This window comes from Lonchura striata, chromosome 27 (genome assembly GCF_050655825.1).
Source record: "Lonchura striata isolate lonStrDom1 chromosome 27, ASM5065582v1, whole genome shotgun sequence".
Classification (NCBI taxonomy): domain Eukaryota; kingdom Metazoa; phylum Chordata; class Aves; order Passeriformes; family Estrildidae; genus Lonchura; species Lonchura striata.
In genome coordinates, this window is record NC_140729.1 from 3,166,579 (window position 1) to 3,181,473 (window position 14,895).

At 54.0% G+C, this 14,895-nt stretch overlaps 2 protein-coding genes across 6 annotated transcripts; one reads left to right on the forward strand and one right to left on the reverse strand.

Moving 5' to 3' along the window:
• The first annotated feature begins 272 nt into the window (after nt 1-272).
• Nucleotides 273-1,120, forward strand: LOC110471919 (heat shock protein beta-11). The gene has a single exon (XM_021532974.3). The coding sequence runs from the start codon at nt 388-390 to the stop codon at nt 970-972; it is 585 nt and encodes a 194-aa protein (XP_021388649.1). The 5' UTR covers nt 273-387; the 3' UTR covers nt 973-1,120.
• Nucleotides 1,121-2,883: 1,763 nt separating this feature from the next.
• Nucleotides 2,884-14,796, reverse strand: RAB5C (RAB5C, member RAS oncogene family). 5 transcript variants are annotated; one of them, XM_085561917.1, is made up of 7 exons: nt 14,741-14,796; nt 11,238-11,357; nt 6,772-7,016; nt 5,681-5,832; nt 5,263-5,385; nt 4,439-4,532; nt 2,884-4,034 (listed from the first exon to the last, which is right to left on the reverse strand). In XM_085561917.1, the coding sequence occupies exons 3-7, from the start codon at nt 6,935-6,937 to the stop codon at nt 3,919-3,921; spliced, it is 651 nt and encodes a 216-aa protein (XP_085418043.1). In that variant the 5' UTR covers nt 6,938-7,016; nt 11,238-11,357; nt 14,741-14,796; the 3' UTR covers nt 2,884-3,918. The 5 variants fall into 5 exon arrangements, with proteins under 5 accessions (XP_085418043.1, XP_085418044.1, XP_085418042.1 ...); XM_085561918.1 differs by having other exon boundaries at nt 11,602-14,796; XM_085561916.1 differs by having other exon boundaries at nt 11,500-14,796.
• Nucleotides 14,797-14,895: the final 99 nt, after the last annotated feature.

A 14,895-nucleotide genomic window follows, 5' to 3' on the forward strand; every position in this document is an offset into this window, starting at 1 on the left:
TCACTCCATGCCTGGGAAAAGCAAAGGGCACAGATTTTTGGCAAGGGTGGCTCAGGCATCCCGCTCGGAGGCTGAGGTGATGCTGCTAATTATAAGCCAGGAGAGCAGAGCTGTAAGAGTCAGGGCGAAGGTATGCCGGGCACGACGTCAGCGGTGCCACTCCTCACGGGTGAGTAACAAGAATGAGCTGGAACGGGCTGGAAAGAGCTGAGCTCTTCTCCCGAGGGTGATGTAATGTGCGGGACAAAGCCACGCCTCCAGGGAACGGCTATAAAAGCCTCGGACGGCAGCAGCGAGGCAGAACGCTTCCAGCCCATTGGAAACGGGACAGAAGCAGCAGCAGCAGCAGCAGCAGCAGCAGCAGCAGCAGCAGCAGCAGCAGCAGCGATGCTTTGCCGGATGCACCTCGCACCATTCGCCTCCAGCTCCCTGGCCAGCCGGCTGGGCACAGTGAGGACCCTCTGGCCACACGCAGAGACCATCTTCACCGAGCTGCAGCAGGAGATGGAGAAAGCTCGGGAGTTCATGAGCAGCTTCGAGCAGCTCCTGAGCAACCACGGAGCCATCGCCGCGGAGCACACCCCGAGCACCAGCATGACCCTGACCCACAGCTCTGGGGACGGCTTCTCTGTCTGCCAGGACGTGAAGAACTTCGCTCCCGAGGAGCTGTCGGTGAAGGTGGTGGGCAGGAAGGTGGTGCTGGTGGGGCAGAAGGAGACTCAGAATGTTGATGAGAAGGGCTCCTTCTCCTACAAGTACGAGGTGCTGAAGCGGGAGTGGGACGTGCCCGAGGAGGTGGATGCCGAGGCGCTGACCTGCTCCCTGTCCAAGGAAGGACAGCTCCGCATCGAGGCCCCCAAGCTGGCGCTGCCGGCCGCTCCCGAGAGGAGCGTGCCCATCCAGGTCAGCCCCGCCGCCCCACAGACCGGAGCAGCTTCTGAGGAGGGAGCCACCAACAAAGCCCAGGTGTGAGAGGATGGGACCCCATGGCCACGGCAGGACCGGAGCAGACAGGAGCAAGTCTCGGGTTTAAGCCCAGACAAGCTTCATCAGCAATGATGTCATTTTTTTCACTAAACTGGAATGTTTTTGTATCCAATAAAAATCCTTTTGCATTGAATCTTCTTGTGTTCTCTGGGTGTTGATGGGCAGGCTGCGCCCTGCTCTTGGTGCCAGAGGAATGGGATGCACAGAAAGGGAAAAACTTCTTGCTTTTCAGGGCAGCACAAAATGGGGTCAGACAGCAGACCCAGAGGGTTCTGTGGGCACTTTGCTGCTAAGGGGGGCAGGCAGGCAGAAAGGGCAGTCCCATTCCCCTGTACAGGAGCAGCTGGGGTGCCCTCACCCCTTTCTCACAATGCTGCCAGCGTCATCTCCAGCTCCACAGCCAATACCCATCCTCACACAATAGAGAAGGAACCACAACAAGCTGCCTGGCAGGGTGTGGTGTGAGGTGGTTGTATCACACTTTCCCCTTCCCAGCTTGGCAAGGGGCTGCTGGAGTCATCCCTGAGCTCCCAGCAGCAGGAGGGAGAAGCTCAAGCCCGGGTGCGGTGCATAAGCAGCACAAACACCCGCGCTCAGGCCCGGGCAGGCAGCAGCTGTGTGGGCAGGCAGCAGGTATGCAGGCAGGAACGCCTGTTTGTGCTAAAGCCACCCTGAGATCAGACAGCCCATTGCCCAGACACACCAGGAACACCAGCAGGTCCCCAGCCTCGCTACTGAGCCCGTTGCAAGCAGCAACACCCTCCTTAGGGCATCACAGATGCCTTCACAGAGACCCCAGGTCTAGGAAGAAACCAGGCACGCAGGGAGAGGAGCCAGCAGATGGCAACAGCACTGCACAGTGTTCCCTGAATTGTTCCGAGAGGCATCAGGGAAGCTCTCCTCCAAACTGGTCCATCTCTGGCTGCCTAGGGAAACCAGCAGCATCAGTCCACCCCACACAACAAGCACTGGGTGGTCCCACAGAGATCCTGAGCACCTCCAGCAGCTCAGCAATCACAAACAGCACCACACAAAGCTGTAGTGGGGGCCACTGAAGCCCACACCCCACAGGCAGCCCAGGCTCCAGCATGATTCCCACACACTCCATCACCAAGTCACTCCAGACCCTTCCTGCATCCAGGATTTTAAGGAAATGCAGCATGAGGAAGAGGCACTGAGACCTTGGGTAGCAGATGAAGGGCACACAAGCCAAGGCTGTTCATACAACTCTATTCACAGCTCTCCTGTCACCGAGCCTCTCACAGCCCCTCAGCTGAGGGGGGCAGTGGGTTCCAAATGCAGCACATCTCCATCCTCAGCCTCTCCTGAGCACGAATGGTGCTGCTGGCAGCACATGTGGTAGGGATGGAGCTGCAAGGGGCTGCTCCTTCTTCCATACTGGCTCCAGGTCCCAGGAGGTTGGGGTTTCATAGTCCATGAAGCAGTGACAGGAGAGCAGCATCTTCCAAGGCCATCGTGCTCCAGGGACAGAGGCATTGTGTTCATGAATTCTGGAGCACCATGCCAAGCCTGCCCCACTGCAGAGCAGAGCTCCTCCACACACTGCTCCCCCACCTCTCCCCATCTTGCATTGTAGAGTTTCCCAAGAAGTATCAAGCAAGGAGTAATTCCCACAATTTCCCTCAAGCTTCCTTGAGCACCCTGGAGCCAAGTGAACACCAGCAGCATCACAGTGAGGAGAGCAGTGTGCATGAGCAGCCACACAGCCCAAGCTCAGAGCCCCATTGCTCCTTCCTCAGGAAGGAAAGGCTCCATTTCCCTACCAAGATGTGAGACACGCCAGGAGCAGCCCAGCACAGCTCAGCCTCCATCAAGAACTGTTGGGCTCGGGTCCATCCCCTGCTGCATTAAGAAACATGAACATTGTTGTTATGATAGGTTTATAAAAATTTTGTTTTAATCACACAAAACTGAAGTTTGTGATGAAGACTAAGTCAACAGTTCCTCTTAAATACCAGGATGCATAAGACACTGCATTAGGCACTAGGCAGCAGCCAACATCAGTTAGAGTCTGGCAACAGAAGCCATTTAATACCTCCCTTCATTCTTTGTGGAATTACAGGCTTTTTGCAATACATGTCATTCCCACCAACAGGTTACCCAAGGTTTCCCCCACCCCACCTCTGTACATCAGTAAACCTTGTGTATTCCCACCAGAGCAGGGTTAACAATATTAGTGGCATCACAACCATCAAGAATTAAGGACAAATTTCTATACAAGATTTTTTGCAAAAGTTGCAACAGGATTAGTGCATTACGACAGAACCGAGAGAAAAGAAGAGTTGGCATGCTGGAGTCCAACACAAAGAAAGACAACAGGCAGCTCGTTGGATGTACTATATTGACAAGATACTGATTGGTTACATGGAGAAACATACAATACAAAATACAGAAGAAACCAGTTTTGCTTCCCTCTGCCCCACCCCAAATACTCATCATTGATTTGGTCAATAAGTGGCCCAAGAGCCGGAGTTTGTCTCTAATGCTACAGTTTAGTGGTTGTTCTGGGCGCATCGTACGGGATCAGCCTCAGCTCTTACAGACAGGGAACTTTAAACACGTGTCCCAATATCCCTTTGTTTCCCATAGTGAGCTACAGTGCTGTGGGACCTGGGTGCTGCTGGCCTCACCTGCGGGACGGCCACGCTGGCTGGGCAGACACCAGGTCCTGCATCCACCACCACCAGGAAGAGGGAAGAGCAGAAGTTCATATATTAAAAAAGTGACTTAAGACTTAGAATTGAATTAGTATTTGTACAGAAAGGTGCAGGTGGAAGAACTCCCTCCAGCCTATGATCAGAAAGGGATGGAGAATCACAGCGGCGCCGGCAGCAGCCGCCCTACGGTAAGTGCGATCGTTAGCGTGGGTTCCAGTCACGTCCTGCCAGGGCTCAGGGCCGCAGCAGCTGCTCAGTTGCTGCAGCACTGGCTTCTGCTGGGCTGGCTGCTCTCCTGAAGGTCCACCACCCGATTCCTGCCTGGGCCACCAGGAGCATTCTGGGGTTCATTTTTTGGCAGTTTCTTGGCTAGGAAGAAACAGGATGTTAGCAGGCTCCTCCAGAGAGGCCAGTCTCCTCCCAGTGCGCACCCCGGGCTGGGTTCAGCCTGCTCCAGCCTCAGCCCTCACAGCCAACAGTTTGGGACAGGACAAACACGCAGTTTGCACTGCATGCCAAACCAACCCATCCTTGGGCCTGGCTGGCATCACATCTGCTGCCATCTCCATCACCATGCCAGACACAGGGACAGGGAACCAGCTTTGCAAGGCTGAGGCTCCACACACTCAGGGAATAACCAATCACACCAGCGTGGCAAACTGGACACCTGCCCCAGAAACAGCCACAAGCCCTGGCTGACACAGGACCCTCTTGGGCTGCAGGGCTGGTGCTCAGACCCCCCCCGCCCCCCCAGCCCTACATACAGCCCATACCTATTGCCATGAAGATTTCATTCACATTCATCGCTGTCTTCGCTGACGTCTCCATGAACAGCAAGCTGTTGTCATCTGCATATGTCTGTGCATCCTACAAACAATCACATCAGAGTGCTAAAGGCAGCCTGGCAGGAGGCCCAAGCAGACTTTCATGCACTTGTCAACACATTAACTGCTAGGGAAACACTGTGTCCCACCTCGGGCCAGAAATTCCCTCCCCTGTCCCTGCTCCCACCTGGCCTGGACAACGCAGGGACATGCTCCACCAGCAGCCCTGAGTGGGACACAGCCCAGTGTCCCACAGCTGGGCTGGGGCACAGCCCGACAGCCACATGCACACACAGCACTGGGAGCTGGGTCAGCTGGGAGTGTCACTCCTTGCAAGGGCACCACCAGCAATCCTGTGCAAGGGCTGGGTAAGAACCTCTCCTGAGCGCTTGCCCAGATGAGGTAAGAGCTGTGAAGAGCAGAGAACAAGCTAGGAATGATTCCTCATGTGCCTTGTACCCAGAAGATGCTGTTTCACACCCTGCAGACATCCCCACATGAAAAAGGCAGCAAAGGAAGCTGAGGACAGAAGCTTATGTTCCATGGGCCTCCTCCTCCACATTCACCAGGACTTTCACCAGCCAGGGCCACATGTGCTACTACAAAAGCAAGGGAAAAGCAAGGCACAGACCCTGCTCACTGGCACCCTGCAGTCCTCAGCACAAAACCTCACTTTCATTCTCCCTCAAAGCATACTTTACATAGCTGCCATCTCCCTCACTTAAGCAAAAGATGATCTGCTCAGGTAACAACTTCTCTGGATTCCCACTCACCTGGAAGTCCACAGCTCTCTTGTTAGCAAGGTCTGCCTTGTTTCCTGCTAGTGCAATTACAATATTGGGGCTAGCCTGCCTCTGCAACTCTTTCACCCAGTTCTTGGCTCGTACAAATGTGTCCTGGAAGCAAACAGGAGGCAGCAGTCAGGAAGGGCAGCCATGTAGGAATCCAGAGGGCAGATATGATTAGAACAAGGCTTTCCTGTGAGAAGCGTCCTGCCTCTGCAGCACTTGGCAGCAGGATCCTTTATCAGCTCACAGCCTTGGCCAGAGCTGAGGAAGAGGCCGTGAGCAGTTCTCAAGAACTTGGCAGCCCCAGGCAGGTACCTGCAGGGCTCTGACCCGGACACACTCCCAGGGCACTGGGAGCCTCCTGGGAGCCTCCTGGCAGCCCCCCAGCCCTGCCCACACTCACTGTGTTGGTGATGTCGTAGACCACGATGGCTGCCTGAGCCCCCCGGTAGTACATGGGGGCCAGGCTGTGGTATCGCTCCTGCCCCGCCGTGTCCCAGATCTCAAACTTCACCGTTGTGTCATCCAGACACACTGTCTGTGTTAGGAAGGCAGCTGCAAGAGAAGGGGGCTTGCCTCAGCTCCAGCAGGACAGGGCCCAGAGCCAGCACAGGAGCTCGGAGCAGCTCTGCTGCCACATGGGAGCGAGCTGAGCCCTGCAGAGGCCAGTGCCACTCCCTGTGGCAGCTGCAGCTCTGCTGGGTCACAGCCCCTGCTCACAGGAACCCAGAACCATCACACAGTGACAGGAAGGTGGCCCAGACAGCAGCCAGCCCCTGGAGCATCCACAGTGCCAGACCCTCTCAGCAGCCCCTGACAGGGATCACGCAGTCCAGCTGTGATCCAAGTACCAATAACAGCACCAAACTCAGCCCAGTTGCACCACACACCCCAGTTCAGTAACTGGTTGTTGTCTGAGAGACAGAGGGGCATTAGGTCCTGCTTACCAATAAGCTACACTTTGAGCTGTGCTCACTCCCAGCACAGGTCACAGAAGGACAACTCAAGCCTTTTCTCAGGACACCCCCCAGTATTGCTGCTCAGAGACCCACATGCTAACCAGCCTTTGGTTGATTGATGACGCTGTGCTAATGATTTCAAGCTAATAAACTACTAGACCTGAAAGCACTGAGAAAGTAGTTAACAGAATCAGGCTAGAAACAGCCTCAAAATCCCAGGTCGTGGTCTGAAAAGATAATTAAGGGCTATAAACTAAACTGAAGGGCTCAGTTCCAATTAGAAGCTGGAGCTGAGGAACTGGAAACAAAGCCTCAGAGGCAAAGTGTGGGGTTGCCATAGTGTTATTCTCTGCTGTGCTGATCATTACACCAACAAACAAATTATGAACCAAGAGTTAAAGCATCAACTGTTTGGCTCTATTTATAGCCAAAATTTCAGACCAGACTAAAATAACCAGTCTTGTTTCTGACACCCCAGACTGCCCCCAGCAAGGTCAGCACCTGCTGGCCACGGGCATCTGGAGCTGGCACTCACCTCCAATTGTGCTCTCCTGGTACTCGTGGAACTGCCCCTTCACAAAGCGCAGGACCAGGCTGGACTTCCCCACCGCTGACTCGCCCAAGAGAACAAGTTTGAACTGGCAGATTTTGTTCCCAGCAGCTGGTCCATTCGGTCGGGCAGCTCCACCTCGACCTGCCATTGTGGTCTAAGTGCAGGAGTGCCGAGAGTTAAGGATGCTGCAGGTTCTGCACTGGGATCCACCTGTAGGCAGGCTGCAACTGGAAGAGGAGGTCAGAGTTAGTGACATGCTCAGGGACCAGCTGTACCAGTTCTAGAGAGTGGTTTGATCTGCAGCCACCATCAGCACAGACTGGTGGTGATTCCTTCGCACAGTGCAAAGTTATCAGCTGTGAACACCACAGAGCAGTTCCTGCCAGGCAGCAGCCCCTGCAGCAGGATATCAGTCTGCAGAGCCTCTCTGGAAAAGAGGTAATGATAACACAAGCTCTTCTCCTCACCAGTGGGCCCTCCAGCACTTCCACCCTGTCTGGATGTTACACACACCTTGCTGGAGTGAGGCAGGTAAGGAGCACCCAGCACACAATGGGTGTTACTAGAGCTTTGTCTATTCAAACAGCAATTACACAGTTCACAGAGGTAACTGAGCTTGACCTTTAGCTCCCTCCTCCTTTCCCAAGTTCACAAGGAAGCAACATCAGACTATCAATGCTGCACAGCCACCCCAGTGCCACAGTGGCAGGAGGCAGCTCTGCAGGTTGTGAGGCACTTGGACAAAAGGAATCTCTAGAGCTGTCTGCTTGTCCTGAGGCACTTACACCACAATATTCTGCACCTCCCATCAGGCCCAAGGATGGCCCTGGAGCCAGGCAGGTGATCTGCTCCAGGGGGTGCCCACCTCAGAAAGGCACCTGACAGCAGCTGCTCTCTGAGCACAGGAGCTGACCACAGCTCCCCCTCCCATTCCTGCTGCACACCAGGAATCACCACCCAACCTGATCCAAACAGAGGCAGCACCTAATGCTTCCACCCCACTGCCTCAGCGCCCTTATCCCACAGCATTCCAGGCCACCAGCTACTCACCATGCTCCTCACACGGACTGTTCAAAGCCAGCTTGAACAGATAGCATCCCCTCAGATCAGCACTGCCAACCACTCCCCTCACCAACCTCCCGAGTGGTGCAGAAGCACAAAACCATGGCAAGAACAGCAGGACAAGCTGATTTGCACCCAGAGTTACCCACAAGTGAATCCCAGGGCCTCTGTAAGCACTAAGCTCTGCTGACTGCAGAGAACAGGAATGCTTTCCAAGTACACAGTTACAGATTTAGGCACATTTCCTGTACCCTTCACAACTCCCACTTCCCTGTGGATGATAAATGCTACAGCTGATTGCATCTGCTCTGGATCACCACTTTCCCCTCTACTCGCCTAAAGCAGGCTGTTTGTTGAAAGAAAGTGCCCCAAAAGCCAATTCCTCCTTATCCTGAGAGTACCCCCCAAGAAACTCTGTGTACATCCTGCATTTTCCCATGAATAAGAAGTTTAAAACAGGTCAAACAGGAGCAGAGTGTCCTGTGAACAAAGCTCAAGCCTACTCAGCACAGAGAAGAGTTTCAAAGAGCTGCTTTCCAGGGCAAGGCCTGTCCAGCTGTGATTGCTTGAGGTTACTTTAACAATGCCTCAAGTTTAAAGTCCCACAGCTTGACAGGGAACCTCCAGCCATTTCAGAGCTACTCTGGAGCCTGTGAGTGCCAGCAGCTGGAGAGCCCAGCAGCTTACACAACGCAAATCACTTGAGCATACACTGACCTAGAGACATCTCACCTCAAATTGCTCTGACCAGGAGGCAGTCAGATGCCAGCTGTTAAGATGGCACCAGTCACCAGAGCTGGCAGGTAGGACAGAAATCAACGAGTAAAACTTCTGAGTGCTGCGGGATGTTTCAGGAGCCAGAGCTCTGAGGTCATTGCTCTGAGTCCCAGTTTTGGGTTAAGTACTGAAGATACTGCAATCCAGAGCTGGGGCCTTGCAAGTAGCACAGTCAGGACTCCCCTCCCTCTACTGAGGAAGGACAAACACTGTTTGACAGGATGAGAAAGCTTGATATGAAAAGATCAACAACTGGCTTTGCTGGACAGTGAGGGAGCAGCCTGGTGATACCAGGTTCCAGAGGCTCAGCAGCAGCTCTGCATCTCTACCAGCCTGAAAGGGCTTCCACCTTTTAGAGTTTCCCCTCTAAACAGAGCTTGCAAAGGAACAGCTTTGATTTAACCTTGTATTTATAACTCCCTGGCAGTCTATCAGCTGCACTGCTGCTCCAGACCAACACTGTGCACAAACACTGTGCGAATCAGTGTGGCTGAGTTACAGCCTCCCGAAATCTGATAGAGGTCATTCCCAGAGCAAAACAAGGAAATGAGCTTGTTGACATCCTCAAGTCTTAGCCTGACCTATATTTCACAGATCTTGATGCATTTTGCCATCTGGTTGTGCTCCATGAACTCCACCAGAATTAGGTGAGCACATCGATGTTGAGCTCACCGTGGACAGCCACTGGTCAGTGCAGGCAGAGCAGCAGCAAGAGCCTTGACTGCTCCAGTTGTGGAGAGCTAGATCATCATCTCAGGGTGCTCTGATGCTTGGATACAAGATGATATGGCTTCATGTTCACATGAGAAGTTGCCATATGTTTCAAGTGTTTGAGTGGAATTTCGAGACTCTAACTAGTCACTGATGGCCTTGGGCTGAAGACTTGGCCAAAGTCCTTCCTCCTGACCAGCTGATGGTCACAGGAGGAAGCAAATAACCAAAGGAAGTGCTCACCAGTGCTGCAGACAGCAAGCACACTCCATGGCAGGACAGTAACCTTCTGCCAACGCCAAGATGTTTGAGGATTCCAGTCAGACAGAACTCAGCTCTGCAGAGGCAGCTGAACTACACAGCCTGAACCTGTGCTAGATCAGCCTACACCCACCAGTGGACTTGAGAAACAGGGACTGCTTCCTGCTGTATGAAGCCATTTCTGGTGCTTGGGGAGCTCTTCATCCTCCCACCTCTTCCAGCAGAGGATTGGGCTCCTCCCTGCTCCCCACGAGAATCCCAGCACTGACACTCGAGCCACAGGTCAGGCAGACCAAAATAACCACAGCAGTACCACACAGACGAGGGAAAGCAGCTGAAGTCCCAGCCTGCCATGCTAATTCAACTTGTCAAGGCCATAAAAAAGAAGGACACGGTGGGGTACTCATGTAATCGAGATTAACAGGCATTAATTTTCCTACTAGTTTCTTTTAACTAGTGGAACCCAGCAGCTGGAAGATCACAAGACCCATGAAAAGGCTCGTGCTGGTTTGTTTACCTGCCCTACCCACCTCCTGCTCACTGAAGCACACACAGGAGCTCTGCATCCCACAGCAAAAGCACCGATTTCTTTATTGTGAACTCTTAAGATAGTTTCTTGTTTGCATTGAGATCAAAGTCAAGTACCAACTCCTGATGCTGTTCCACAGGTGAGAGCTCCAGGTCTATCACTTCTGCTCCTCCAACCCCTCCCCTGCCTGTCAGGGTTTGCTGGAGGAGGCTGTACACAGCCAGGAATATTAAATTCAAGAATCTGAGTGCTCTAAATGAGAAAGCACATGCCATGGCTGCTGCACTGCCTGCCCAAGTGCAAGACCATTCTCCATAACCCTCAGGATGCTGGGGAAGAGCACCAGAGCCCATTTCAAACAAACCTACCCAGGACAAGAACACAAACCATCACATGGAAAGTACTGTCAGATCCCCATGTTAACCTCTGCAGGACACCCCACCACAGGGAAGCTGCTCATTTAAGGTGTCAGAAGTTAGAGAATCTGATATTTTTGCCCTGTGTTCAGCTAGCAGCAAAAACTACTCTGAAAGCTGAGGATATTCAGAAACCTAATCCTGAAGACTCTGGTTACCCAAACGACTGCTGCTGCTCTTAGCTATGCAAGGAGTTGCTTCACTGGGGATTTGTTGGCTTAGAACCAAAATACTCAAGACAAAAGCCCCAGTGAAGCATTTATCTCGTTAAATAGCTGACAGTGTTACATGAATTCCTTGGCAGAGGAAGCCTTGAAGTTACCCAGTGGTTTTGCTTCACCTCACACTGCATGGGCAGCTGGCCCAAGGGGGAAGAGTCAGCTTCAGGACATGGAGTCAGGAGCAACTTCCTGACTTCCACAAGCAGGACCAGCAGAAAGTGCAGGTCCCACCAGAGCCACATGCAGACCACACTAGCCCAGGCTAGCACAGCGTGGAATGTCAACCTGATATTCCAACTCATCAATATGATTAATCAGAACGAACTTCCTGAGCCTGCCTGCAGGAGGGCCCAGGCTGCAGAGAAAGGAGGAACAGACCCAACTATTACAGAGGAGAAGAACCAGGAAACACCCAACCTACAGACCTCAGTCCCACCAAGTCTCACGAGTTTCAATACTCCACCTTCCTACCTTGTCCCTCCCCAGAGAATGAGCCCTCGGTGTCCTGGTCACAAAGGACAGTCTGGAGTTCAGGGACTGCTCTGAACTGGGCCACTCTCCACTTCAGCTGGCAGGAGCTGCACTACAGCCCTAAAGTGCAGATTCACAGACCCAAATCAGCTCACACAGCAGTTTCAGCAGCACTCCTCTGGCTGTGACTAACTTATCATAGTGTAACAACTTCTCTGTGCAGTCCCTTACCCAAGACTCACAAAGACTTTGACATGCTCACCTTAATTTAGAGGTAAATAGGATTTCCATTCCAAAATTGATCTACTCATTCAGCTGCAGACCTGAACTAGTACCATCTGCTTCTCATGCTGTTGATACTCACATCTGTTTCCTGACATTTGCACATCCATGGCCTCTGGAGCAGCCCCAGCAGCCAGCTGTTTTCCAAAGCAGCTTTTCCAAAACAACTCTATCCCCAGAGACTTCAAGGCCACCATCCTGCTGTGACAACAGCACAGACTTCTGTGGAAGAGTTTTACATCACCTTCATCTCCCATTAGCTGCCCACTAGCTCCCAGTCCCACAGTGGCTCCCTCTTGGAGCCTTCACCTACTTTCAGTTATCCTTGGCACAGCAAGGCTGGAGGATCAACTCACAGATGCAGCCTGGACTGCCTCAAATGGAACAAAAGCATCAAGGTTTTAATTCTTCAGCAAAGGTTGTTTAACTCCTGTTCAGATGCCCTCAACAGACACAGCTTCCCTTGACCAGACACTCAACACATGCCTTGGAGAGCACCCACTGTTCAGTCAGCAAGAAGGCAACATCAGCAATGCAAAGCAGGAAACTGCCACCTGCACTGCAAAGAATCTGTGACCTTCAGAATATCTTTCCCAGACTGCACAAAGATCTCCTGCCTCGAGCAGCTCCTTATTTGGAGTGCTACCAAACCAAAGCAAACATGAAAAACAGTGTTTTCTTATCTGTTTATGCAGAGCTGCTCCAGCAGCTCATTCCTGTGCTCCAGGGGAGGACAGCATTTCCCCCAGACCTCAGATGAATTTTATTCCTCCCCAATACTGTCACATCCAGGAAGGTTTCCTGTTTCTGGCCAGTGTCTAAGCGTTTTCAATGCTATTCTGACAACTTCTCGGGACTTGCATAAGAGGCTGCAAACTTCATACCCCAAGGGAAGAAAACAGCTGACTCCAACATTTCTACATTCTATCCTCTTTTAAGTCTGCTGACAGGAATACTCTGGGCTACACCCACTTCATTAGAAGCGTTCCCATTTTATTTCCTGTGTCTGAAAGCCCTTGGCATTCCTTCCCCCTCCCTCTTCAGGGAGATGCCATGACCACCATCCGAAACTGTGCAGCAGCTGAAGAAGTTTGGACAGAGCTGATGAGTGGCAAGGCCTAGAGCACCCCTCGAGCTGATCCCTGTTGAGACGCAGAAGAGCTTGGCTATGGTGGAGATAATCCCACCTCTCAGCACAACAATTATGTTTGGCCAAGCACACACACATCACCAGACAGCTCCTTTACACACTGTCCAGTTGGCTGGGAAATGTAAAAATTGGTGCCATCTCAAACTGGCAAACCAAAACCACACCAACACATCCCTGGTTTCACAGGAAAGCAAAGTGTACTCTACCAATGCAAAAGCAGGTAAGTGTTTGAGCTTGCTCTAGTCATATCCACATGCCAAGCCAGCCTTTCCCTCCTACTCTCCAGAAACTCAACCCTCTCCAGGAGTCCATCTCACTTTGCCTGGGTTGATCCATCACCTCAAGAGGCATCAGCACCCACTTAAGTGCTGCCTGCACAACCTGCAGTCAAATGTCAGCTAAATCAGCCAGAGCATCTTGGGAGAAAAGGCCACCCCAGAAGCAGATTTTTGGTCTCAAGGTATTGACTGTTCCAGCAAACTGTTGTAACTTATGAGGGGTCTGAGGTGATTTCAACACTGAGACCCAGGTATGACCCCAAACATTCCTGTCCTTGACCTCCCAAATCCAGCCAGGCTCTGCTTGCCTCACCCCAAGAATGCCTCAACATTGTCCTGTAGCTGCCTACAGGTACTATCCAGAATTCTTAACTCTTTTCACATATAGATCTTGCACCTTATTATCCAGGTGAGCTGAAAAGAAACGTAAAAGACTTTCAGAGTCAAGGCAGCAGTGGGTATTTCCAGGAAGTTCCCTCAGACTGCATGGCATGTCAAGACAACAGACTGAGCTGGATTTTTTGGCCCCATCCAAGGCTCAGAGGTGGCTCGGGAGGCCCAGCAGAGCACAGGCCCAACATCAGGCTGTAAACAGGGCAGCTCAAGTGTGCTGACCCTCCACACAAAAAGCTAAGAATAGCAGATGCAAGTTGTTCCACAGCAGACTTAAAATAGTCCCTCGACATATTCTCCTTTCCAGCTTCCCTACAGGACTGGGAACAGCCAAGGTCAGAGCTGCAGCAGCCACATCCCAGGGCAGCAACTGCAGGGCAGCTGGGCTGGGCTCCCTGCAGGTCCCAGCAGCACCCCCAGCTCCTGCCCAGCCCCAGGAGCATCACCAGGAATAAGGTGCCAGCAGTTCTCCCCAGGATTTAGCAGGGCAAACCTGTTGCTCACGCTCACACCTGCACTCCTGGTGCAATCCCACCAGGATGTCACCCCCAGCTCACACTGCAGGGTCTGTCCTGCTGTGCCAGAGATCCAAGGGTGGCCTTGCTCGAGATTCCCTTACAGACAAGTCACAGAATGTCCCTGCAGCCCGTGGGCCTTGCTCAGGGCCCTACAGCACCACGGGTTTCCCTTCCCAAGGGCTGTGCTTGGCACCGGCAGCGACCCCGGCCAGTCTCAGTCACCTCCCGGGAACCCCTGGAGCTTCCACTCCCACCTCAGAGGCAGCCCAAGCACAAAATCCGATCCCACCGTGAAATCCCTTTCAGTCCTGGCGCCACACCTCCCCCAGTGCCACTCAGCTCGCAGTCAGCCGCGGCTGCGAGACGGGAGCTGGGCACAGCCGCCGCACAATCCCGCGGTACCGGCCGCAGGCGTTCGTTCCGCTGTCCCGGGAGCCGCTCCCGGGAGGAGCCTGACCCGAGCACCCACAGCGCCGCCGGGACGCCTGCCCCGAGCCAGGCACCGTCCCCTGGGCCGTGCGGCCGCCCCCGCCCGGCGCGGCTCCGCTCCCGTTACCGCCCGGCACACACCGGTGCCGCCAGGCCGGAGCAGCCGCCGCCCCGCCTCGCACCACACGCAGCGCCCCGCTAGGCCGGCGCACGGCGAGAGGCGACGGCACCCGGCCGCCCAAAGCCCCCGCCCCACCCGTGCGGTGCAGCCCCGGCATCGCCCCGCCCGGCACAGCGGCGCCACCGAGCCCCGGCCGCATCCCGCCACGGGGCCGCCCAAACGGCGGGGCCCGGCTGCCGCCCTCGGCCGGGCGAGAGCCGAGGGAACGGGTCCGCACCCTCCCGGCGGGCTCGGCCATTCGGGGCGCAAGGAGCGGCCGCGGCCGCACTCACCGCCCGTAGCGCCGCTCCCGCCGGTGCGTCTGCAGGCCCCGGGCCTCACTTCCGTCTTTACCCGTTCCGCTTCCGGCCCCGACCACCCCTTCCGCCCCGCGCCCGCCGGCCATAGGCTGTCACAGCTGCCAATCACCTGCTCCGCCCCGCCTCCA